Here is a 26,944-nt window from a genome sequence, read left to right as displayed (position 1 = left end):
CTAAGCTGGAATGCCTCGGAAAAGTCTGTCTCCCTTACCACACCCTTCAAACCGGAACACAGCAGCGTTTAACACTGCTGTTATTAGGTAGAAATAATTAATAATAAATAATTAGGCAATGTATTCAACCACAGACCTCTATTTGTTTTCTGTGTATTCAACTAATTATTACAAATTAGGAGAACTATATGACAAGCCGGTAGCGGAGCGTTCTCTATACTGGCCACGCAAGGAGGTCCAGGTTACATTCCCGGTCAGGAAGTTCCGAATGATTTTTCTGTTGGTTCCGGCTAATCTCCGAAACGATTCTAATAATTTTCATGGGACTATAACCGACTGACAAGCGTACCTATTTTTAATAAAAGTAAATTAGAATTACCCTTGAAATCACAATACTGCAGTGCTTAACACTGCTGTAATTGGGCAGAAATAGGTGTGGCGGTGTCGCACCACAGAGGGTTCTACCAACTTTAATATTTAATTATAATAATTGATAAAATTATTAACTGTTTTAGGTGTTAAAATTGGCTTAATATACTTATAATAGATCGCTATCTGAATACAAATCGATGATCAGCATAAAATGCTACGTATTTGATAGTGTGGATCATATTATAGCACGTTCGCGAATTCTTGGCTATAGCGCTTCTCAAAGTTTAATGCATTCAAATTTATAATATATATTTTATTTATAAAAATAAATATATAGCAAATAAATAAAAGCAAATAAAAATATATTCCAAAAGTATATTTTTATTTGCTTTGATCACAGGTCGATCTCAGTTAGGTATATATAAATAATATTTTTTAAACTGTTTGTAATTTAAATTAATAGTATTTTACTTAATCGCCTATACTACCTATACATCTATGAATAAAAAAATGTTAAGGGTGAACAACCCTTATTACTTAGGGGTATGAAAAATAGATAGTAGCCGATTCTCAGACCTACTGAATATGCATATAAAATTTGGTGAAAATCGGATGTCAATTAAATTATTAATAAATACAACATTAATTGAATTTAAGTTGACCAAAGCATACATTATCTTGCGACAAAAAAGCGCTACCTATCGAGTTCAAAAGTAGAATACTTTTCGAAGTGAAATCAACTACACACACTCAAAAAAATCGTTTTAACGGTTTCGGAGATCATCATGTACGAATACGTAACTTTCTTTCTACGCTTTCTACACTCACAGCCCCACACTAGGATTCCCTGTATCGTGGGTGCTATGGACACACACATAGACAAATACACAAACACCCAGACCCAGAAACAGAAGTCTAAATTCATCATTTAGAAATCTGTCTGGCCGGGGATCGAACCCGGGACCCTCTGCGCGTTAGACCGGCATGGTGACCGCTCCGCCACGCGGGTCGTCGAAACTTAAACTACTATTATATTAAAGGTAAAACTTCGAACAATATGTCCACCTAAAATAAATTCTAAAACATACTTAAAAATAGGTACTAACTTCCAAGAAGGACATAAGAGTCGACTCGTGAACGTACTTACTCTATTAAAGTGCCTTCCATTGACGTGAACACTCTTACTCGAATTGGATCGGTATCCAGGGCGTTTCACAAGGCAACACTCCAGGTCCGGTAAACTTCTTACTGAATAAGAGGCTCAGAGAAAGAAATAACGTTTTCCATTGATAATATAATTAAAGTATTAATTTTATTATCAATGGAATATAACATTATAAGCATATAACATTCTTTCATAAAAATGTTTCCTTGATTATATATTAAACTCAGTTAGGTCATTATTAGAAATGTCTTTAAAATTTATATTTTCATTATTATCATACGTACTATTTAAATGTCAATTAAAATACCAATAAAGACAAAACTTTGTATTATACTACTGCAAATTTAAAATGTATATTTATATATTGTCATTATTATAATAAGATTTATTAGAATAAGGTAAGGACCTTATTTTTTTAGCTCTTAGTTAACGTTATGTATCAAGCTAACGAGATTTTATTTTAAAAATGTACTATTTTATTTAATGCTCTTAAGTCAATTGGATCTATACTACTTACAGGCGTCTTGCAAGGCACTATTCTAGTCCCCTCACTTCTCGTGTGAGAATATTAGAACAAATGCCTTAGCTTTGTCAGTATATTTTAAGTGTTGAACACAGCTGTTACACACACTAGTTTTACAACGAATTATTTTCTGTGTTTTAATTTAATTTTGATAGATAAAAATGTATACATTTATAAATTACTGATTTTTTATCCTTATATTTTAAATTAAACATTTATTATGCATCTCAATACTTTTAAATTAAAATATCTTTAGGCATTTGGCTGTATTTTCTCAGCACTGTTCAGTCCGCTCAGTTCATTACATTTTCTTAAAAATAAAATAAATTCAGTTTGTAAAAGGAAAAAGAGTTTCAGCCAATAACTTGAGCGTTGAGAGCGTAAATCTTGTTCAGCGGCGATTTAGAAGGAGCAATTTACTGGACTGCGATAAAGCGACTCGAATTATTTCGATGGATCTGTTTGTTATTGCATGTACTCGAGTTTTTATAGTGATATCCTTTGAGCGTAAGTATTGAGTAGAACGGGGGTAATAGCATCAGATATAGATGTCCATCAGGACAAACCACAAATTACGCAGCAATCCATGTATGAATATTTAAAATGACTAAATCTTTCCTAGGTTCAATGTATAGTCTTTTATCTGAATGTTAATTAAGTTAGTATGTATTAGACTCCGTGTTATAATTATATGTATGTATTATAAGTATGTAAAAATCTGTGATACAGTCCCATATTTATTGTTAAAACGAGGGCAATAAAAGAGTAGGCTTGGTTGTTCCTTCAGAATTCTTATTTATATTAAAAAATTGTCAATAAATTCAACCACATTTTACATATGTTATCTAATTACTGTCGTCATTGTAATTTTCTTTATCATTTTAATTTTTATTTACAACTGTATTAGTACATACACATAATACAGTTGTAATCCTACCACTACTTACATACAAATTGTAAGAAATTGAACAACTTTTATTGCTATCACATTTTAATGTATTACCTGCGAATTTTACCCAAGTTATTATGCTCTACGGAGCACGTAACTGAATCGTAGAGCTGATTCATTACACACTAATAGCCGTGGCGCTTGGGCTGTAATTACTTCGCCTCTTCTCAGTGATTTTAGTACTTTTCTGGTTGAAAACTTACTTCCTTTTAATTACTTGTTTGACTTCAAATTTATGTGATTCTGCTAAATTTATGGAGCTATTTTCTTCTTTTTTTCCAGAAATTGGAGGAGTGAACAGGTTTACAGTGAAACTAAGTGTAAGTAGTTATTATCTTAAGGCATCTCATAATCAACTATAAATAGGATTGCAGCCTTACCAATGATTGGTACTGATAAGTTGCTTTCTTCAAGGAACAAGTTGGGACCACGAATTATACCAGACCACAAAAACGTAACAACTTAAAACCGATGGTACCACCAAATGAAAACCACGAGTTTATTACCACTTTATGACAATATCGTGTAATTTACATCTTATTTCCGTTTGTATATGTTTGTCTCAGCTCGTTGACTATGGCAAGGAACTTTGTTGTATTAAAGACTTGTATCCAATAATGGACCTAATACATAGATGGACTTTTATACATTACGAATGAAATTAAGTCTATCAGAGTCAGTAGAACTCAGCATAACAATGCTACCTCTCAATATATTTCTCCTACAGGTTACTTGTACTAATGGTTGTAGTTTATCCCGTTTCTAACTTCGTTATTTACTTTTCTCGTTGCCAACAATATTTCCGGAAACAAACTTATTTCGTGTACGTAACAGTTTACGTAACGTCTCATATGTTATGTTCAAGCTCCCGGTTCGTTTAAATTCGTAATTGAACACATACTTTACTGTAGGTGAAATATTAAGATAAACTGTTCTGTTATAAAATTTAAATCTCAATGATTTCATAGTTTTAAAGTTTATTATGGTAATTCTATCGTATGGACATTTGATTAGAAATCATACTGAAAAATGGGCCAACGAAGTGACGGAATGGTGTCCTAGATATAAAAAGAGAAGAAAAGATAGACAATTTAAAATTAAATTAATTACCCACAAATACTTAAAATAAATTAAATGTAAAATAATAATAATAATAATAACATGAAAACATAAAATGTAAGGAATAAGATTGTTAATAAAGGCTATTATTATCATTACTATTATGGTAATTCTAAAGATAGATAAGATAACTCATGTGTCTATCTGTTTATCTTTCTACAAAAGCTAGCATTGTCAACAGAACCTAAAGTCGCTTCACAATAACATTGGTACTCCTGAGAGCTAAGTTAGAAAACATAAGGCGTTCTAAACAATGTAGTTACAAGTATTTCTCTCCAGCACGACATAGCTAACTAAAATAGCTGACTCCCCCTTACCACATTTTTGAAGGTGGTAGAACCCTTTGTGGTTCGACTTCGGCGGCACCACCGCCACACCTATTTCTACCTAATAACAACAGTGTTAGGCGCTGCTGTGTTCCGGTTTGAAGGGTGTGGTGAGGGAGACAAACTTTTCCGAGGCGTTTCAGCTTAGTCCTCAGGGGTAGCGGCGCATCTGTGGCCCACCTCAGGTAGGAATATGTAATCCTATCTGGGGTTGATTACAGATGTCCATGGGCGGCAGTAGCCACCTACCATCAGGTGGACTGCATGCTCGTCTGCTACTCCTATATTATAAAAAAAACTCATTGCCACATTTTTCAAATCATACACCGCTTAAAAACGTTGTAAGTTTGTAGCTAGCAGTCTGTTACAGAGAGAACAAAATCTATGTCGATGGTTTTAAATGAAGCCGCAATACAGAGAAAGCTTAACAATATCAACCCAAACAAATAATATGTTTTGATTGAAAATTGACACAAACTTTGAGAACCGCACAGTGCAGCGGACGAGTAATCATAACAACGCAAAGTGCGCGCGGCAGTGCAGTTGACAAAATGGCGAGTGTTGTGTGTTTGTGCATAGCTCTGTTGGTCGGCGTTAGTCAAGCTGCCCATGTTGTGAAAGGTTAGATTATTAATAATTTAATTATATATTATTATCGTTACACTCCAGTGTAACCGCTTCCGTTACAAAAATCGTTTCACCGGTTATTCCGTCTTAGGGCGCGCCTAAAGTAGTACCTATACTTTCAAATGAAGTATGGTTGCAGTCCAGCTGATTTTGATTTTGATTGTGATTTTGATTTTGAAAAATGTTTTAATATATCTTATTTAATGCGAAAGTTGCATCGAAATAGATTTTTTTTATTTATAAATAAATAAATAAACGCTTTCTACACTCACAGCCTCGCACTAGGATTCCCTGTGTCGTGGGTGCCATGGACACACACACAGACGAACACACAAACATACAGGCCCAAAAACAGAATTCTAAATTCATCATTTAGATATGTGTCTGGCCGGGGACCGAATCCAGGACCCTTTGCGCGTCAGACCGGTATGGTGGCCGCTCCGCCACTCGGGTCGTTATATTTCGGATATATTAGAAATAAAAAATTACTACGTCCTAAAAGTGCCATATTTAAAGTAGTTAGAAGAACCACAAAAAATTGGAACAATTGACAACATTACCTAAACATATTAGAGAAATTCAAGGCAATTATTTTAAAATTGGTACAAATGAACATACATTTAGTTAGAAATTAGTAGTATGAAAAATACATAGTATGTTACATCAAATGTACATGTTCGTATTTATAAAGCAAAATTGTATCGATGATATAAAGATACCTATTGCGTATATTAATTTCCACATAAAGGCTTTCTAGGAATTACGTGTCGAACATAATTACGGGATTTCTGATTACTTTGCCGTGTACAAGGCTTTTGTCCGCCAATGCCTAGTTAGAACCTATTCAATTAGTAATATTCCTGGAAAGGTCTACAGCTGTTTGTATTCTACAGTCAGTTATCTACCTAACTTTGTCGTTATGCTCTGGTTTGACTATGTTTTATGCTCCAGTTCCACATTACACATACATATGACATACACACCTATTTCTGCCTAATAACAGCAGTGTTAGGCTCTACTGTGTTCCGTTTTGAAGGGTGTGGTAAGGGAGACATACTTATCCGAGGCGTTCCAGCTTAGTCCTCAGGGGTAGCGGCGTATCTGTGGCCGACTTCAGGTTGTCATCTGAGGTTGATTACAGATGTCCATGAGCGGCAGTAGCCACTTACCATCAGGTGGACTGCATGCTGCTGTATGCTCGTGCATGCTACTCCTATATAATAAAAAAAATGTAGATGATATTTGTTTTTTAAAAGATGTGCGTTATGGAGTTTCTTTCGCCGCTCCTTCTCCATGACGAAACATCTTATAGAAAGGAGACAGATATATTGACGTTCAAAAAGAGTTATAAAGAATCTACTTTGAATAAAATATTTTTGATTTGACGAATTGATATCTGCAGACATCGTACATGTCAGACGTGGTCAGTGGCAAAACAAAATCATATCGTTCTACGCCCGTTATCAATAATCAATCTGTCCAATTTTTACCTACCAAAGATCGATATAATTCCTAACAATATAATATAATATGATATTTCCTATCCCAAAAAAATAAGTTAGACAATGTCTTATATAAAATAATTGTCAAGTAGTAATCTTTGGGAAGTAAAATATTCGATAGATTAATTTTATTGAAGGGCTTAAGAAGACAGCATCAAATGTCCATTTTTGGTGCGCAAAATCATAAAAAAAATAGATTGATTATTAATAACGGCCGGTCTACAATGTGTATGCAGTATGTCTAGTATGTCTTTATATCTTCTAGGCCATACCCTATTTTAGGACTTAGTATATGGTTTTATATTTTGATCAGGAGTAATATCAGATGAGATGAGCTCTAAGGGTCTAAAATCGTTCCCTAAAAAGTTAAACAAGAAATAAATCACGTGCAATGAAACATATTATTTAGAATATTAATGACGTTCAGAATAATCATTAAAGCTTACACTACCAATGTATGATGTAATTGATGTATTCATTAATGAATTTATTGTTGATAGAATAATCAAAAACAAAGCAAACTATGTAATGTTTTCATAGATATGAGATCATGAAGCGCACGAGAGTTTGATAACAAGAGAAGCATGAGTCATTTTGATGGCTCTATGAAATGTATGCGAGACATGCTATGCGCATATGCACCTTGCATATTATTTTTACCCGACTGCGAAGGATAGTGTTTTTCGACCACACGTATGTGTCAGTCTTAGGAACGCTTATGGTCAAATCAAAATTTGAAGGTGGTACCTAATAACAGCAGTGTTAGTCGGTGCTGTGCTCAGGTAGGAATATCTAATCCTATCTGGGGTTGATTACAGATGTCCATGGGCGGCAGTAGCCACTTACCATCAGGTGGACTGCATGCTCGTCTGCTACTCCTATATTATAATAAAAAAATGGCTTCACGGATTTTAACACATGAGGTGTCGTAGGATTCCTCAAAATTTTTAATGTTATATAGGCTACATTTTATGCAGTCGGCATGTTTCATGACAGTTCTCCAGTTAATATACCTACATAGGTACACTTACCCGCCATTACTTTTTTATGTTCAAGTATCAGTAAAATGTAAAATTATGTTTGTTTTCATGTGATAAACTTTCCATATATAGTCCCCTTAGAAAATATTTTTTCAAAGATTCTCGCGTCATTTAGCACTTACTTAGTGTCAATGATAATCTTATGTTAGTGTAAGTGTATCAAAACCTTCAAACTGAACACAACCACTTCCCTACAAAAATACGATTTCATACCACATTCTCCAACAGCGAAAAGTTCTATCATCTTTTTATTTATTTATATTATTTACTATTTTTCAGGTTTATACTGCAAAGACCCAGATACAGGAAAATTATACGCTGCAAACTCCACATGGCCATCTCAAACATTTTGCGGCAACTACACTTGCAAGCTGAGAAGAAAGAACATCACAGAAACGCAATACTTACCCATACACAAGATTGATATATCTAACTACAACATACACAAAGACAGCGAAAATGAAATGCATATTAGTCCTAGTGTAAACTCACTTACATATACTCAGAGAGTGAATAACGATAAACAACCTATATACCATAAAGGTTATATTAAAACGAAAGAAAAAGATCCAATATTTAACAAAGAATCTACAGAAAATGATAGATATTTAACAGAAGCTGAGATAAAAACAATAACTGATATGCTTCATACAGTCAAGAAAAGTGATTTAGAAGCAATAGTAGATATATACAATTTAGCTCAAGATATTTATAAGGAAATAGATAGTAGTAATGCCGATAAACTAGTCAAAGAGACGATTGAAGCGGGGAAATTGGAAAAAATGGAAAGTACTAAAGATGATAAGCAGTCATATTGGTATGAACCGCTACAATATCATAACAAACACATAGATATGTCTCATGAAGCAACTAACGCTATATCAACCAAAAAACCACCATCCAAATCAAATCCAACGTACTTCAGTGGTCCGTTATCAGATAAAGACTTCGGGAAATTGCCATATTATTATCCAATATCCAGTTTTCAAAGACTATCGTCGTATGTGCACACAACACCTAGTTCGAAGAAGCCAGGCAAGTCTACGAAAGGTAAAAAGCCTTGCAAGAAGCCAGCGAATAACTATAATTACATTGCCATACCTTGGTACGTTGCACCGCCGAAGAAACCAGAACCACAGGTAATGGTTCAACCATCAACACTGCTCCCGTATCCCTTTTCTTATATATACCATTATAACGTTAGCGGCTATCCGTCAAGTTACTACTACAACTATCCGTGGGCACATCCAGATTACAGCAAACATAGAAGTTACCCACAATCATACTATGGACCATATGTAGCTCAAATACCAAGTTATTCGCCATACATCAAAACCGAAAAGGAAGACTCGTCTGAAAAGGCATTAAGAACAGATTTATTCGAGAAATTAATGGAAAGTAAGGAAGAAAATAAGGGTTTACCAGATTGGCAAACTGCACCGCTATCAGAAAAAGTACTAAATGAAGTAAGAGCTCATGTTGATAAACCAAAGTCCCTGAAACCTATTCCTTTAAGGAAGATTATTAAGTCGGAGAGAGTAGGAAAGGTGATAAAGTTAGATGATCTCACAAGAACAAAACGAGGTGTTATCAATGATGTCCTAGAATCAAATAACAGAGAATTTGAAGAAGATGAATTTGAAGCCTACTTAGACAGAACCACGTAAGTATATTCAAATATTGTATTAACACATTATGTAATCAGGTATATATGTATATATTATATTGGCGTATAAAATGATTCTATTAAATTTGAATAGATTGCTCAATGGGAATTTTAATAATAATTATAAAATTAACGAGTTTGTATTACAAATTCTCACTTTTGGGGGACGCAATATGGCTTCATAATTCATACCATCATTTTAGAGTCTGGTTCCATTGTCTCAATTTTAAAAATGAAGCGCATCATCAAAATAATTATAGTTTAAAAACTAAAAACCTCGCTAAAATTGCACAAGGGCTAAAAATCCTAATTCCTGACGATCCTGCTGAGGAGAATGGAATAAAATTATTAAAATTTTGTATTTTCTTCGGTTTTTGATAATTGTTCAAAATTTTAAAATAATCGGACCGTTCAAAGTGGGTAAAAATCAAGTTCAAAGATTCCGTTACATACATACATACAAGCTAATAAAAGCGTGGTAAAACCTAGGATGATGATGTAGCGTATCAATACTTATTAAGAAATAATGCTAATGTGAGATTGAGCTTCTACTATGAGTTCGTTCTTTCCATATCAACTTTAAGCTAACAATAATTATTATAGTTACTATTTAATAAGCTTATAATTTTTATCTGTACTTTAAGTTGGAGTCAAAACTTACCTAATCAATGAAATAAAATAGAAACTATAAATTTGATGTATAACAAATTCATGAACAAAGTCATAACAAAATAGATACGATCTAAAAAATCATAACTAAAAAAGTGTCTCACCAAAACAAAAACTTAAAAAGAAATTAAGCATATGTGAGACAAAACCTCCACTAACATGACAAATTACAGGCAACCCGCCAGTAGTGACAAGTGCAGTGCAAGAAAGAAACAAAAAGATTGGTAGCGTTGGGTTCTGTAGAATATTTTAATAATATTAAAATAATTTGCTTCTTTTTATACTTGGTTTTTGATTGGCATCGTCGTATATGAACGTTAGATAACTTATTAAGTATATTGTCTATTTATAAATACGAGTATATTATATTTTTTCTTAAACTTCCGTGCTCTTGTAAAGATATCGAAAATTCAATATTGATTTGATTGAGGTCGACCACAGATGCGCCATTACCCCTGAGGACTAAGCTGGAACGCCTCGGAAAAATATGTCTCCCTTACCACACCTTTCAAACCAGAACACAGCAGCGTTTAACACTGCTGTTATGTAGTTAGGAAGCAATATGTAGGTGTGGCGGTGGTGCCGCCGGAGTCGAACCACAAAGGGTTCTACGACGTTCAAAATTTTCTGAAATTAAAAAAAGAAAAATAAAATTATAGACAAAAATCTATGGACGAATGATCCTCAAGAGACATTTCGTCATAACAGAATTTATATTGTGTTATTTTTCGTATTAACCTAAAATTATGTGGTCATTAAATTAAACAAAGACGTTTCGAACTTTTGTGAACGCATTTCTTGTGTATATTTTATATAAATGAACAATATTTGAAACTTTACACACGGAACCCTAAGTGAGAATATAAACAAAGCAACCGAACCCGTCCAAACACAGTAATGGTCTGTTACGAAAGTTTTTGTAAACGACGTAATATTTCGTCAAGTTCTTTATTTTTTACGCGTTCAGCGCGCGGTATTTCGATTTTACGACGGAACTCTAATTAATTTGCAGATAAAAGCATTGTTGTTATATTTTCTATTGCGTGAAAATTTCGTCAAAATCTGTTGAGCCGTTTATAAGTTTTGTTTCAATAGAATGATATAATTTATAAAAACGACTTATTTATTTTTATAAGCATATATGGGGTTTGGAAATTCATCATTAATTCATTATTAACAATATTTTGGAAATTCATTTCCTTTCAGAATGAAAAAGATATACTTAGATCATAGTCTACTACTCAGGATAGATTGGTAGTCTACACACAGTTTGAGAACTTATTTTCTAGTTACCTTTCAGGAAAAATAAAAATGATAAAATGTCTTCACTAATAAAGTAAATGATCATGATAAATACGCACATATTTTTTTAATAACAGATGTTCCTATCATTTAAACCAAAAATATGTACACGACGAATATAATAGTTAAAAAATTATAATAAGGACCAAAAAAAATGCTAAATATTGTTGTTTGATACTTCTATTAATTTACTCTTTAGTACAACTAATTTTATTGATAGTTACTGATAGAAGCTTCAATTGACAGTTTTTATAACTAAAGTTTATCGGGAAGCGTCAGCAGCATCTTTTAAACGACGAACTTTGAACTTTTTATACTTTTATAGTTCAAACAGTAATAGTGTATTCTGTGACCTATTTCTGTCTTAAAAGTGTTAAGCACTGTGCTGTTGGAAGCTGTTAGAAGCTGCTGTGTTCTGGTTTGAAGGGTGTGGTAAGGGAGACATACATTTCCGAGGCGTTCCAGCTTAGTCCTCAGGGGTAGCGACGCAACTGTAGCCGATCTCAGGCAGGAATATCTAATCCTATCTGGGGTTGATTACAAATGTCCATGGGCGGCAGTAGTCACTTATCATTAGGTGGACTGCATGCTCGTCTGCTACTCCTATATTATAAAAAAAAACACACGAGGCACTCTACCGCGTGGAGGAGTGGTCATCGTGCCGGTCTGATACGCAGTGAGTTCCTGGTTCGAATCCAGATACTTAAACGATCTTTTTAGTTTTATGTTCTGGGTATTTTTGTTGTCTTTGTGTGTATTCATGACACATATAACACACATTATTTCTTTTAATTTTAAGTGTAATTATAATTGTAAATATTAATGTTTTTTCGAATTAATAAAGTTTTACTACACGCTCCAAAGCACAACGAAATAATGCGTCAGGTTGTAATCGTTCTTGTTAATAATTTTGAAAATAAAACACAGGATAAATCCTAGTATGCGTCTATGAATAAAGATAGCGTAGCGTTAAAACATCCACCAATTGCTCGCACTTGGCCAGCGCTTTGGACTATTGCCTAAGCCATGCCTAAGCCCCTCTTACTTTGAAATACCCTTGCCCAGCAGTGGGATAGTAATGGGTTGATGAATACGGCAACGCACGTTTTGAAACACCAAAGTTGTCTGGGATTCAAACCTCGGACCCCCCGACTATCCAACAGATTATCACTGCTTATATTTTTTCTAAAATTATCTTATATATACAATTCTCGTGTCACAATGTTAGTTACTGGACTCTTCCGAAACGGCTTTACCGATTTTCACCAAATTTTATATGCATATTCAGTCGGTCTGAGAATCGGCTACTATCTATTTTTCATACCCCTAAGTGATAACGTTTTTTCACCCTTAACATTTTTTTATTTATATGGCATCACAACGTTAACCGGGTCAGCTAGTTTACTATATATTAAGATATATGTTTTATATTACAGATGCGAAGATAGTACAGAACTGGGGTACTTCAGGATCGGAAACCTCACCCAGCCATACCCAGCCTGCTGTCCACAGAAGATAGATCTGGATACGCCACAGAAAGAAGTAATAAACGTTAATTAGTAATAATTGTTTTATTGAACAAGATTTCATGCTACTTTCTTACAAGGTGAATTTTCAAATAATATTTCTCTGCACTCACTTTTTTTTTTTTATATAATATTAGGGTAGCAGACGAGCATGCAGTCCACCTGATGGTAAGTGGCTACTGCCGCCCATGGACATCTGTAATCAACCCCAGATAGGATTAGATATTCCTACCTGAGGTCGGCCACAAATGCGCCGCTACCCCTGAGGACTAAGCTGGAACGCCTCGGGAAAGTCTGTCTCCCTTACCACACCCTTCAAATCGGAACACAGCAGCACCTAATACTGCTGTTATTAGGTAGAAATAGGTGTGGCGGTGGTGCCGCCGGAGTCGAACCACAAAGGGTTCTACCACTTATGTTAGTACAAATTAATATTCCTAATAATTATTTTATTAACTACTAGCTGACCCGGCAAATTGTGTACCGCCTCAAAATCTATTTATCAAATATATTTCATATAAAATATAGCCTATGTTACTCGTAGATGTAGCTTTCGAATGGTGAAAGAATTTTTAAAATCGGTCCAGTAGTTTGTGAGCCTATTCATTACAATCAAACAAACAAACAAAGTTTTCGTCTTTATAATATTAGTATAGATAATTATATTTGTAACTAAAGACCTGCATTTGACAATTTCTTCATCCTAGATGTTGTCAATTTTCAATCTTTGATAGGACAAAATTGTATATCAAGCTAAATAATCAACCAAAGTAAAAGGCATATTAGGTAAATTAATATTTATTGAAAGGATGTTATAAAGTACCGCTTCTTCTCTATAAATAATGGAAGTTTTTGACTTTTTTTTTTTTTTTAATTATATGAGAGTAGCAGACGAGCATGCAGTCCACCTGATGGTAAGTGGCTACTGCCGCCCATGGACATCTGTAATCAACCCCAGATAGGATTAGATATTCCTACCTGAGGTCGGCCACAGATGCGCCGCTACCCCTGAGGACTAAGCTGGAACGCCTCGGAAAAGTCTATCTCCCTTACCACACCCTTCAAACCAGAACACAGCAGCGCCTAACACTGCTGTTATTAGGTAGAAATAGGTGTGGCTGTGGTGCCGCCGGAGTCGAACCACAAAGGGTTCTACCACCTTCTTCAAAAATAATTATGTAAAAGATCTAATTATTTTGAAAAATTAGACAGAAATAGATATAGCGGTGATCCACAAAACCAAAATTACTGCTACAAGTTAAAGGAAGAAAAGTTTAGTTCATAATTCTTTTAATAAACCTATTTTTGAACTCTTAAAACGTTAATATAACTAGACTTCCGCACATAAATATTTCAAAAAGCATCACACACTATGGAAATACTAACTAGAAGTGGTTTAAAAATACATTAGTCAATCTTCAAGCCCAATTAAGCCACAGTCGAAGTGAGATAACTCCTAATTTAAAATTAATCTCAAAAGAAAAATAAAGAAATAATTGGCCACGTGTGAGTCGAACTAGTACGTAGGGTTCAGTAACACCATTTTTTTATTTTGGTTATTTTTAGTATTTGCTGTCATAGCAGCAATATTAAATGCATTGTTAAGATGAAACATAGTCTTAACTATATTTTTATTTATTTTATTGTGAAAATTTAACCTATTCAGATTCAATAGATAAAGCGATAAACCGTTTCTTATTTAGCAAGACTTATTTATTTTCAAGCTGTTTTATTTTAAATATTTGCTGTTATAGCGGCCACTGTCGTCCATACTTTTGTAAAAATATCAGCGTCTATCTATATCAATTTCAAGAGATAGAACCCTCGGACAGACAGCGGAGTCTTAGTAATAGGGTTCCGATTCTCCCTTGGAGTGCAGAACCCTAAAACCACAATAAATCAGATAACACGTTTCGCCCTCACATGGAGAGAATGACAATAAAAACAGTTTTTTGTAAGGAATTTCGGATAAAAAATGTTTCGAACGCCTGACTTTAATTTAATTTATGGTGTTATAGTTATGGGATTTGAGAAGTGAATTATGAGGTTTTTTGGTACTCAGATGGTATTGATTAAATTGATTATGTTTTGTTGTTATTAATTGACATTGTCAGATTCGTTCACGTGTTAAATGTTTAATTATTTGAATGAAACAGTGATGAAGTAATAATATAGACTCCGAACAAAGTCCTTTTTGACGATGGCAGATAATTGGACAACAGTTGGACTCGGAAATAATGAGGTAAAGAATTAAGATTGCCACTTTACTAAGGTGTATATTTTTCTTTATTAAATAAGTATAATTATTAAAAGTCTTATAAGTTAAATTTTACAAGGTGAGTTAAGGTTAATTGATTTATTTATTTTTAAGGTCACGCGACCCACAAATATAACACACTCATATATCATTAACTGACTAGAAGTTGGTTAAAATAAATATAAAAAAAAATATATATATTTTTTATATTTATTTTAAACGCCAGCAGTGTTAAGCGCTGCTGTATTCCGTTTTGAAAGGTGTGGTAAGGGAAACAGACTTTTCCGAGGTGTTCCAGCTTAGTCCTCAGGGGTAGCGGCGCATCTGTGGCCGACGTCAAGTAGGAATATCTAATCCTATCTGGGGTTGATTACAAATGTCCATGGGCGGCAGTAGCCACTTACCAGTGGACTGCATGCTCGTCTGCTACTCCTATATTATAAAAAAAAATGCTCACCCAGTCAAACCACCTTGACTCTCTATTCTAATATCATGAATACTGTTAAACATAGTAATAACAATAAACCCCAAATAATCGTACAATAAAGACGATTCGCCGTAATGGAGAAACCGAATCTATAACATTACATTCCCAAAAAATGGAAACTTCTTCGGGTTCACTTAAAAAGGCATTTACCCTGCGACAACCCTGTGACTTATTGTTGCCCGGGGGAAAGGGACAGCGATATACAGAACACCCAAGTGAAAAAAGGACGGTTGGGTGCGTCAGAAATATTTAAATTAAGTTCTCCCTTAATGTCGGACATTATTTTTTTATCGGCGTCTCCAAATAAAGATATGTCGCGACTCGGGTTTTTTGAAGAAACGTTATCTTTGGAGGAAAATGTAAAAACGAGAGTTGTTCGTTTTGCTATCGGGTTTTATTGTAACTGCGCTGTTGAATTAGGTTGATTGTAATTGCTATTGGCCAGGAACGTTTGTTGAAATTTAGTTTTTTCTTCTGAAAATAAGAGACCGTTCTTCTGGTAGATGCTACGGCACCACCGTTAAGAGGAGTTCTACAAGAGTTGATCAAACACTGAGTAATTAAGGTGTGCGTTGTTAAGGCAGATACCTTATCACATTCTTAAAAACACATTAATAAAATTGTTGGTGCTAATATGCAGTACCTACAATTAAATAGATTCTTGTCTTCTTCGAATTTACGGAATATACAAAAAAACTAGATTTATGAAAACTTTTTATTACTCGCATAACTTTCTTTTATACCAGTAGTACTAATTATAGATCTTTTAGCATTATTCTTACTGTTTTCGTCATCAACCCATTACTGTCCCATTGCTGGGCACGGATCTCCTCTCAGAGTGAAGGGATAGGCCATAGTCCTCCGCGTTAGCCAAGTGCGAATTGGTAGACTTCACACACCCTTGAGATTCTTCGATGTCTTAAGTATGCAGGGTTCCTCACGATGTTTCCCTTTAATGTTAAAGCAAGTCATAATTGATTTCTAATGCGTATAACTGAAAAGAAGTGCCTAGGATTCGAACCCGAGACCGCTCATTAAGAGGCCGTGGTTCATCAGATAACCACTTAACTCTGTTAAGAAACGAATATACAAAACGATGCAAATAATTTGATTGCGAGGCTATATCTAGTTGAATCAGGCCAGTTTTGTTTAGACCAGTTCAAACTGGGTTTAGCCGGATAAAACCGGTTCGCTGCAGATAAACTAGTTTGACCCAGACGAAACTGAATTATACTGGAAACTGGGGCTGTCTAGAACATAATGGATGATTCCTAACATCATTCGTGAGAAGCTAGGTCAAAACTCGAATTCATTTTTGAAAATGAGAGAGAATTGTGACATCAGACAGAACAGAATAGTTACAAAAAATAGCAAATATTTACTAAGTGATATTTGTTAACTAAATAAACTCAATATTATTTTTCTGAACAAATACAGTCAGGATGAACGTAGGTAAACGTGTTATTCCATTAAATACCTAATAATATTGATTAGCGTAGAATATGAAACAAATCTAAGATCAATCTGCGATGGAATATGATTATCACATTATCTTTTTTGTATATAAATAATATAGGAGTAACAGATGAGCATACAGTCCACCTTTTTTTTTATAATATAGGAGTAGAAGACGAGCATGCAGTCCACCTGATGGTAAGTGGCTACTGCCGCCCATGGACATCTGTAATCAACCTCAGATAGGATTAGATATTCCTACCTGAGGTCGGCCACAGATGCGCCGCTACCCCTGAGGACTAAGCTGTAACGCCTCGGAAAAGTCTGTCTCCCTTACCACACCTTTCAAACCGGAACACAGCAGCGCCTAACACTGCTGTTATTAGGTAGAAATAGGTGTGGCGGTGGTGCCGCCGGAGTTGAACCACAAAGGGTTCTACCACCTTCAAACCACCTGATCCACCACCTGATGGTATGTGGCTACTACTGCCCATAAATCAACGCTTTTATTGCAGAAATACATAGGTGTGGTGGTGTCGCCGGAGTCCAACTTCAGAAGGTCCTTCCATATTAAAAAATCAAATATCATCATGTCCAAGGGGGAACTATAGCAGTCAGATGAAGAGAGAACCCCGAATTCCCAGCTAGACAGAAAAATAAATGAAAATGTATATTTACTAAGCTTACTAATAGGGTAACTTAATATATGTAGTTTCCGTTTCAGTTCGGAATTTTAAGCGTTTATTCATGAGTTTCTTCATAAGGAGCTTAGAGTAAAACCATATGAATCTATTCAAACAAAAAAAAGACAATTGTTATTTTCCTGTTAGAAACCAAAATAAAATATGTATACCATCTGCCCAAACGGTCCTGCGTTCTCGAAACTCTGAATGTATAAGTGTAAAAATATATAATAAATTACCTAATAATATAAAAGAATTAAAATGTAACATGTTTAAAAAAACACTACGTAGTTGGCTAGTTGACAAATGCTTTTATGCACTAGAAGAATTTATCCAATAAACAATCTCTTATATTTATGATAAATTGTCTAATGTAAGTTATTATTTAATTTTAATTCTAATTGACTCAATTTGTACGCCACCATGTGGCAAATGTGAGATTCTTATATGTCTGTAACCAACATCAAATTGTAACCACATTGCAACAAATAAAGATTTCATTTCATTTAAAAAAAAATGATTCTTTGCACAGACTTATACAAGAAAAGCGATTTTTAAAATAGTTTTATAAACCAAAAGATCATATCTATACCACACATTTACATGAGTATGTACGGATATATTTTTAAGCAGAGATAAAATTTCACCAAACCTCATATATTTTTTTGGAATTCGTAAAAAACGAGGCAAGGGTATTCTTATCAAAAGAAGACAAATATTTTACATGCAACCCTTTTAGGTTTCACCCTTTAATCCCCTGGCGTCGGGATTTTAATTTTTTTATTTGTTTTAACTAATTTTAAGCAGACTTTGGACCACCCATGTGAAATTAAAAATATTGCTGAGGATAACGGAATAAGTTGACGTTACTGAAAATAGGGAGGTGCTAAGCTTTCAGCTTTTTAGGATGTAGAAAGTTAAAGATTGTTATTTTCAAGTTAATTTGACAGCTTTAAGGAAGATATTAGTTTTAGTGTGAGATGAAGTTGCGCGTAAAGATGAAACACATACTTTTAGCATGTGTTACCAAGATGTAACTTGCGAGTCGGCGCGAATGTATGAATTATGTGTTAGGTACTCAATTTTATCCATATATAGATACCAATATAATCAGGTGATTAACTTATAATACGAGTAAATTTAACTCTACTTCAAATATCTAAATGGAAAAACTACAGAAAAATTATGAGACACGTATCGCTGATGTCACAAACAGTTACCCAAAAACCAAAGAAAACAAAAAACTCAAACAAACTTTAGTTACAAACGATAATTTCCAAATGATTCCAGGAACAAAGTAATAATTAAAAGGCTTAACAGGAAACAGAATTACCATAACTCTCCCAAACGCAAACACTTCGAAAAATCCGAAGAACAAACACACAGTTAAGTAAACATGCAAACACGGGTTAAACTCGCTTAGATAAACGGGATTAGCTTCAGTTTTTAATAACCTTTTTATTCCTTGTAATTTTTAACCTTTTTCAATATTTTTTAAGGTTAAACTTTGTGATTTGACTTTGACGGCGCCATCGCCACATTTTTTTTTATAACATAGGAGTAGCAGCCGAGTATGCAGTCCACCTGATGGTAAGTCGCTACTGCCGCCCATGAATACCTGTAATCAACCCCAGTTAAGAGAGGTTATTCCTACTTGAGGTCAGCCACCGATACGCCGCTACTCCTTAGGACTAAGATGTAATGCCTCAGAATAGTATGTCCCCCTTAATCTTGAAAACAGTTCGAAAAATCAAAACAGCAGAATGCAGTTCGCCTGATGGTAAGTAACGCCCATGGATATCTATAATCAACCCCAGATAAGATTAGATTCCTACCTGAGCTCAGACGCGCCGCTACTCCTCAGGACTTAGTGAAATGCCTCAGAAAAGTATGTCTCCTTTAATCTTTAAAACGTTTTGAAAAATCCAAAGAACAAACACACAGTTTAGTAAACAAGCAAACACGGGTTAAACTCGCTTAGATAAACGGGATTAGCTTCAGTTTTTAATAATCTTTTCATTACGGTTAGAATATTTTTATTAAAAAGTTTGAAGGTTGAATCCTTTGTGGTTATCTTTCACGGCGCCACGGCCACACCTGTCTAATAATAGCAGTGTTAAGTGTTACTGTGTGTGTTTTAAGGGCGTGGTAAGGGATATATTACCGAGGCGTTCCAGCTTAGTCCTCAGGGGTAGCAGCGCATCTGTAACCGACCTCAGAAAAACTAACCCTATTTGGGGCTGATTACAAATGTCTATAGACAGCAGTAGTATCAGATGGACCTGCTAAAAATGTTTCTATGTATTTTTTTAAACAAAGAACACGTCAAAAGCAATTTATCAATTACTAACAACCAATTATCAAGAATAGTTCACAAAATTAATTATCAACATTCATACTTCATTCTCACACCTAACAATCAATATAACAATTCAACGGAATCATTACACCATTTTATCGAAGCGTCATAAATTAGCGGGAACAAATTAATGTCCAAACATATTTCATTGTTTGAACACACAATAGCTTTAACAAGATATAATAGGTTCAATTACTGGGACAGGAATTTCATTAAGTCTTTGTGACCTCAAGTGGTGCTCGGTTATAGTATAGGCGCTTGCTGCGTTTATTGCGTCCCATTACTGTCCCACGGGACGTGTTGGAACGCCTGAGAGTACTTGAGAAAAATCTCACTCTGAGGTCAACCAATTCGCACTTGGCCAGCGTGGTGGACTATGGCTTTTACCTCTGTCACTCCGTGTTCAGTAGTGGGATAGTAGTGGGTTGACGATGGGACGTGCAAGTCACAGGTTTCATTTAATGTTTTTTTTAAAATATAACCGTTATAATAACATCATATTAAGATGTTTTGAAAAGTAAAATAATTTACACATAGGATACGATGAAAATATAGATAAAAACAAAATGTGAAAAAATATTTGTCAAACTTTAAAGTAGTTTAATATTTTATTAAAAAATAAAACAATGATATTATTTTTTATTGTCTAGATACGAATAATATATTTCAAAATCTTCTTTTAATATACTGTTCTACAAGCGCCGAAACTTTACCGTTTCTAACCAACTCGTCATACTTATAAAATAAAAGTTTCCAGTAAACTTTGTAGTGTTCGCCGTCTTTAAACTTTATAAAAATCAAGTGTCATTTTTATAGCATACACTTTGTTATTTAGTTTGGTAAAATTTCTGACATAGTAGACAGTATCTACTTTACTCTTCCATTGTTAGACTTTAGTCTTTATGTATGAATTAAATGGTATAGAATGACAATAACTTAAACGATATCTCATCACGCCTCTTTAGTATTTATATAACTGTGAAGATATTACGAAAAAAAATTTGATTGAAAATAAAAAATAATTCAATTTCCAATTATTATAAAAACAGAAAATTCGCATGCTTAAAAATATAGACTTTGTCATGCCCACAATTTAGACGAATCCCACGACACCTCATGTTAAAATTTGTCAATCTATTTAAGCATTCTTCTTCTTGCGGTGCCTCTTCAACTAGGCAAGGTCGGCTATCAGCTGTCTAAATCCCTCACGGTTCTTTGAGAGGCGAAAAAGTTCAGCTGCGCTACCTGTTAAAACTTTAGGCTGTATTAAAAAATGAGACATACACACATTAGGGTGTCTCAAGATAGTATGGAGTATTTTTTTGCAAATTTTGACACGCATACCTCCTATTTTCTCCTTGTACCTTAAAATATGCATACCGCGTTAAAAAATAACAATTTTGTTTTTTTGGGACATTCTAACATACATACATACATACGCTCTAAAAACATCACCCTCTATAATCAGGTAAAATTATAAGCAAACATACAACTCATATCACCCATATCAAATTATCACCGACTCCTAGTCTATAAAGGAAAACAAGGGAATGATTTACATGGTTTGGAAATTAGGCCATTGTTACAATGCCCAAGTGTGACGTCACTAACGTTAAAGTTCACCGTTGATTTATGGTTAGAGGCATAATTCTTCACATACGAGACCTATTATATCACCTTTCACTCAAACTCTACATACTCTACTCTACTTTAAATAAATAAATAAACAAATAACAAATAAATACTTAACTGTAGTTTGAAGGTAGAACCCTCTGTGGTTCAACTCTAAGCGCTGCTGTGTTCTGGTTTGAAGGGTGTGGTAAGGGAGACAGACTTTTCCGAGGCGTTCCAGCTTAGTCCTCAGGGGTAGCGGCGCATCTGTGGCCGACCTCAAGTAGGAATATCTAATCCTATCTGGGGTTGATTACAGATGTCCATGGGCGGCAGTAGCCACTTACCATCAGGTGGACTGCATGCTCGTCTGCTACTCTTATTATAAAAATAAAAAAAAATACTTCGAGACATTCCAATTTAGTAATGTAACAACGGATCTGTGGCCAACTCAGATAAGAATCTAATCTTACATGTGGTTGACTACAGTACCCTTACCATAAGTTTTCAAAACATCCCACAATTTTACGGTACGTTTACTCAATCCATTATTCTGTTCCGTTTGCTTCAGTAGACTGAGTAAACGTAACATTAAGTAAGTGCTCAAGTCTTTTTGTCTGCCTCACATGTTCGAAAAAAAGAGGGACAAAACATAAAGGGCCATTTTGTCAATTTAGACATATAATATTACGTTACTGACACTATATTCTGATACAATCCGCTAGGGCCACTGAATTGAATTTGTATGGGCAAATACGTAAACAAATACCAATAAAGTCATATTTGTCAAAACGTAAAAACTCATGGTAAGGGTACAGATGTCCATGGGCGCCGGAAGCCCCTTACCATCCCAACGCCCCATACCAATTGCATGCTCATTTGCTACTCCTGTGTTAAATTAGGTTTCCATTTTTACTCCTTCGGTATGGAACCCTAAAAATCAAAATTACTAAGGTCTTCTATTGCTAAAAAGATAATAGGAATTGGAGACAACAAAACCCGACAAAGCTAACAAAACAAACCCTTAGCAATGTTCGGCAAATATTTGTATTTTGCGCAAAAAGGATTTTTGTATTAAACATTATTGCCCATTGATGTTTCGGATCTGGTGATGAGAAATATAATAGATGAGACAATATTGAGATATAACGTGGAATAAGCTTTTTTTATAATATAGGAGTTGCCACTACCGCCCATGGACAACCCCTGATCGGATTACATATCGTATATCGGATCGGATTACCTACCTGAGGTCGGCCACAGATGTGCCGCTACCCCTAAGAACTAAGCTGGAACGACTCGGAAAAGAATGTCTCTTTTACCACACCTTTTAAACCAGAACTCAGCAGCGCTTAACACTGCTGTTTACGCAGAAATATGTGTGGCGGTAGTGCCCCCGAAGTCGAACCACAAAGGGTTCTACCACCTTCAAATTTTCATAATTGGCTTGTCGAAGAATTACCAAAAAATATCATCGCAAACACATTAGACCAATAATTTTATGTTAAAACCCAAAATCTCGGATCCAAAATCCCAAAAAGATAGGCGAAGTCAACAGAATGGGGACCCTAAAACTAAGGACCCTCGTTAACAAGGTCCAGTCAATATTTATTTTCGCGTCCCAAAAGGATTTTTGTATAAAATATATTATTGTCCATTGATATTGCGGGATTTTCTCAGTGATGAGACTCGGGAAAGGGGATTGGGGCGTTGTATGAGAAAATATGAAAGCATATTTAGAGGTACATTACCATCGTTCTTATTATACAATTGGTTTTCTTGTATACAAATAAATAAAACTGATCGTCATACCAAAATTACATTTTAAAGCCACATACTATGTATCTTACATATATGTAAGATACATAGTATGTGGCACTGAAAAGAAAAAACAATTATTAGAAATTTGACTGTTTGTCTATTTGTCTGTTTTTTCCGGCTAATTCCTGAAACGGCTGGACCTATTTTGACGAGACTTTTTCTGGTAGTTTACTGATTGAGATCTAGAGAAAAGGGTATTATCCTATATAATTTTTAATTAATGTAGTTATGTTGAGCAACGTAATCGCACAGCCAAGAACCAAACCTACCAAAAACCTGCATAGAAAAATAATATAATACGATTTTGCTTGCCTCGGACTGTGTTTTTTTTAAATATAGGAGTAGCATACGAGCTTGCAGTTCACCTGATGGTAAGTGGCTATAGCCGCCCATGTACATCTGTAATCAACCCCAGATAGGATAAGATATTCCTACCTGAGGTCGGCCACAGATGCGCCGCTACCCCTGAGGACTAAGCTGGAACGCCTCGGAAAAGTATCTCCCTTACCACACCCTTCAAATCAGAACACAGCAGCGCTTAACACTACTGTTAATAGGTAGAAATAGGTTTGACACGTTCAACCTCTATAGGCGTAAAATGTATTTTTGTCGTTTATTTTACATAAGTCATAAATATCTAAGATGAAGACGTCACAACAAATTAACATTTCCGATCGGAGTATGAATCATGTTGAAACAAAATTCCAATATGTAGCAACATATTGATAAGGTGTCATTATGGTCTATGTACCACAGAACTAATAATGAACAAAATTGACAGATGAACCATGGAGTTTTTGTACGAGTTTTTTTTAAAAATTCATTCATTTTTTTTAAAATTCATTTTTTTTAAAAACAAATATGTCTCCCCTGAAGTCGAATAATAGCTTTCGAAACCCAAACTTACAAAATAAAGTAAGAAACGCATAGGATATACGATTAAAAGGTTTTGTTAAACGTAAAAACAATTTTATTAAAAGTATATTTTGAGAATAATTAAGCAAATAGGTATAAAATCATATCTTGATATTGAATTACTATTGCAATATTTTTACGATGTGTTAAATGTGTGTGAGCGATTTCTTAGTGCGAAACAAATTTTGTATCATACCTTAAAGTATTTTTGACGTATGTTAGACAACTTTTCAAAAGCAACATTGAAACAATCATGCCATATCTATATATGTAACAATTTCTAGTCGACTTTTTTTTCTAATAATAAGATTTTTTTATTTTTTTTTCATTACGCACACAGATAATATAATAACATAGACTTATAATAAAAAAAATAAAAATAGGCTTCAAATAAACAACAAGTAAATATACAAATTTACATTATTACATATACGAGTACACTTTACTTTTTCTATTTGAATTGCAAAGACGAATCTATCTCATCTTTTTAATTTTAGAGGAGAATTCTTTTTAAGTTAAATTGTGTTATAAAAGAGCTTTACTCACAAAAGCGGCTTTCCTTATAGAAAATCCCTAGGATTTCAAAACATAAGCCCGGATGTAAGACACATCTAAATCATATCGACTCTATGGTTTCCAACAAAGAAACGCTCAGGGCTGTCGATAATTTCTAATGTATCGTTCTGAGTCACGGAGGTGACTTTATCATGTTCCTATGACACTTTGATTTGATTGTGCGGGAAGTGTAATGGACTTACGTTTTTCTTAGATTTTATACAAATAGATATTGAATATTTTAATATTAGTGATGATTTACTGTTTTAATTTTATTTATTTTTACTTTATTATTAACTAACTCGTTTTTTAAAAGTTACGATTTTAACTGAAGGTGGTAGAACCCTTTGTGGTTCGACTCAGGCGGCACCACCGCCACACCTATTTCTACCTAATAACAGCAGTGTTAGTCGCTGCTGTGTTCCGTTTTGAAGGGTGTGGTAAGGGAGATATACTTATCCGAGGCGTTCCAGCTTAGTCCTAAGGGATAGCGGCGCATCTGTGGTCGACCTCAGGTAAGAATATCTAATCCTATCTGGGGTTGATTATAAATGTCCAGAGCGGGAGTAGCCACTTATCATTAGGTGGACTGCATGCTCGTCTGCTACTTCTATATTATAAAAAAACTGATTAAGAATTACCTTATAATTAAAAAAAAAACAATACATACAAGTGATTTCTATATCACTACAAATTAAGAAAAATGCAAATAAAATATGTTTGTTTAGTACATAGTTCTGAAGTCGGCGATCAAATATATTTCGTTACAATATAACTAATAATATACTAGCTGACCCGGCAAACGTTGTGTTGCCATATAAATAAAAAAATGTTAAGGGTGAACAACCTTTATCACTTACGGATTTAAAAAATAGATAGTAGCCGCTTCTCACACCTACTGAATATGCATATAAAATTTAGTGAAAATCGGTAAAGCCGTTTCAGACTACGGTAGCTAACATTGTGACACGAGAATTTTATATGTAAGATGTTGTTTGTACCCAACTCCATATAACACAAGTGTGTTACTTAAAGCCGATTAAAGTTACGCTGTAAGTCAGCCGGCATCTAAATATATATAACTCAAAGGTGACTGACTGACATAGTGATCTATCAACGCACAGCCCAAACCACTGGACGGATCGGGCTGAAATTTGGCATGCAGGTAGATGTTATGACATAGGTATCCGCTAAGAAAGGATTTTGATAAATTATACCCCCAAGGGGATAAAATAGGGGATGAAAATATTACTTCGTAACGCGAGCGAAGCCGCGGGCTATAGCTCGTTTCTACCATAAAGTAGAACTGTTTCACGCCTGAAAAATAGCAGTGACGGGGACATCAACCTGCCAATAGTTTAAGTTTTATTAATATTGAAATTACATTTTAACATCTTTATCCTCAGCCGTATTTAGTTTTAATTTATTATGATCCTAAATAACAACCCTTATTCCAAAGGTCGTAATTGTACAGAAATACCCATCTTCAAGAGCCTCTTAACGCAAATAATGGGTAGCCCTTTGTATTGTCCTTAGATTAAACTAAACCTCAAAATTCAGTTATAAATACCTCTCATAAGCGAATATTATTCGTTATTATTTCTGCTTAATAACAACAGTGCTAAGCGCTGCTGTGTTCTGGTTTAAAGGGTGTGGTAAGGGAGACATACTTTTCCGAGGCGTTCCAGCTTAGTCCTAAGACACATCTGTGGCCGACCTCAGGTAAGAATATCTAATCCTATCTGGGGTTGATTATAAATGTCCAGAGCGGCAGTAGCCACTTACCATCAGGTGAACTGCATGCTCGTCTGCCACTCCTATATTATGTAAAAAAGCGTATAAAGCGCTTTTATTTAACTTGCCATGATAGGTCGTATGCATGTAATGGTTAAATCATGCAACTGAATTTTTGAACCATTTAACCCCACCCGATTGAACTGAAATTTTGAATATATGCAGGACAATACATGAATAGTTTAGTGACGTCAATCTAAACCCAATATGGCAGATGCCCC

At 34.6% G+C, this 26,944-nt stretch overlaps 2 protein-coding genes across 2 annotated transcripts in view; one reads left to right on the top strand and one right to left on the bottom strand.

The window, feature by feature from the left end:
- The window catches only part of nolo (ADAMTS-like no long nerve cord), a 244,911-nt gene that overhangs the window by 212,542 nt on the left and 5,425 nt on the right, over positions 1-26,944 (bottom strand). The gene's annotated exons all lie outside the window — the stretch shown is intronic.
- LOC140755137 (uncharacterized) lies at positions 4,960-12,831 on the top strand. Its single transcript, XM_073090346.1, has 3 exons — positions 4,960-5,075; positions 7,903-9,286; positions 12,697-12,831. Exons 1-3 carry the CDS (start codon positions 5,006-5,008, stop codon positions 12,818-12,820), a joined length of 1,578 nt encoding a protein of 525 aa, XP_072946447.1. The 5' UTR covers positions 4,960-5,005; the 3' UTR covers positions 12,821-12,831.

Source organism: Epargyreus clarus, unplaced genomic scaffold, assembly GCF_041222505.1.
Source record: "Epargyreus clarus isolate Ecla_fem2 unplaced genomic scaffold, WU_Ecla_fem_2.2 ptg000032l, whole genome shotgun sequence".
Classification (NCBI taxonomy): Eukaryota; Metazoa; Arthropoda; class Insecta; order Lepidoptera; family Hesperiidae; genus Epargyreus; species Epargyreus clarus.
This window is presented reverse-complemented; position numbering and strand designations above follow the sequence as displayed.

What these genes read in the sequence shown, in the direction of transcription:
- LOC140755137 (XM_073090346.1), top strand. Translation starts at nt 5,006, where the DNA reads ATGGCGAGTGTTGTGTGTTTGTGCATAGCTCTGTTGGTCGGCGTTAGT. An exon ending in AGCTGCCCATGTTGTGAAAG is followed by an intron (nt 5,076 to 7,902) that starts GTTAGATTATTA and finishes ACTATTTTTCAG; the next exon opens with GTTTATACTGCAAAGACCCA. An exon ending in GCCTACTTAGACAGAACCAC is followed by an intron (nt 9,287 to 12,696) that starts GTAAGTATATTC and finishes TTTATATTACAG; the next exon opens with ATGCGAAGATAGTACAGAAC.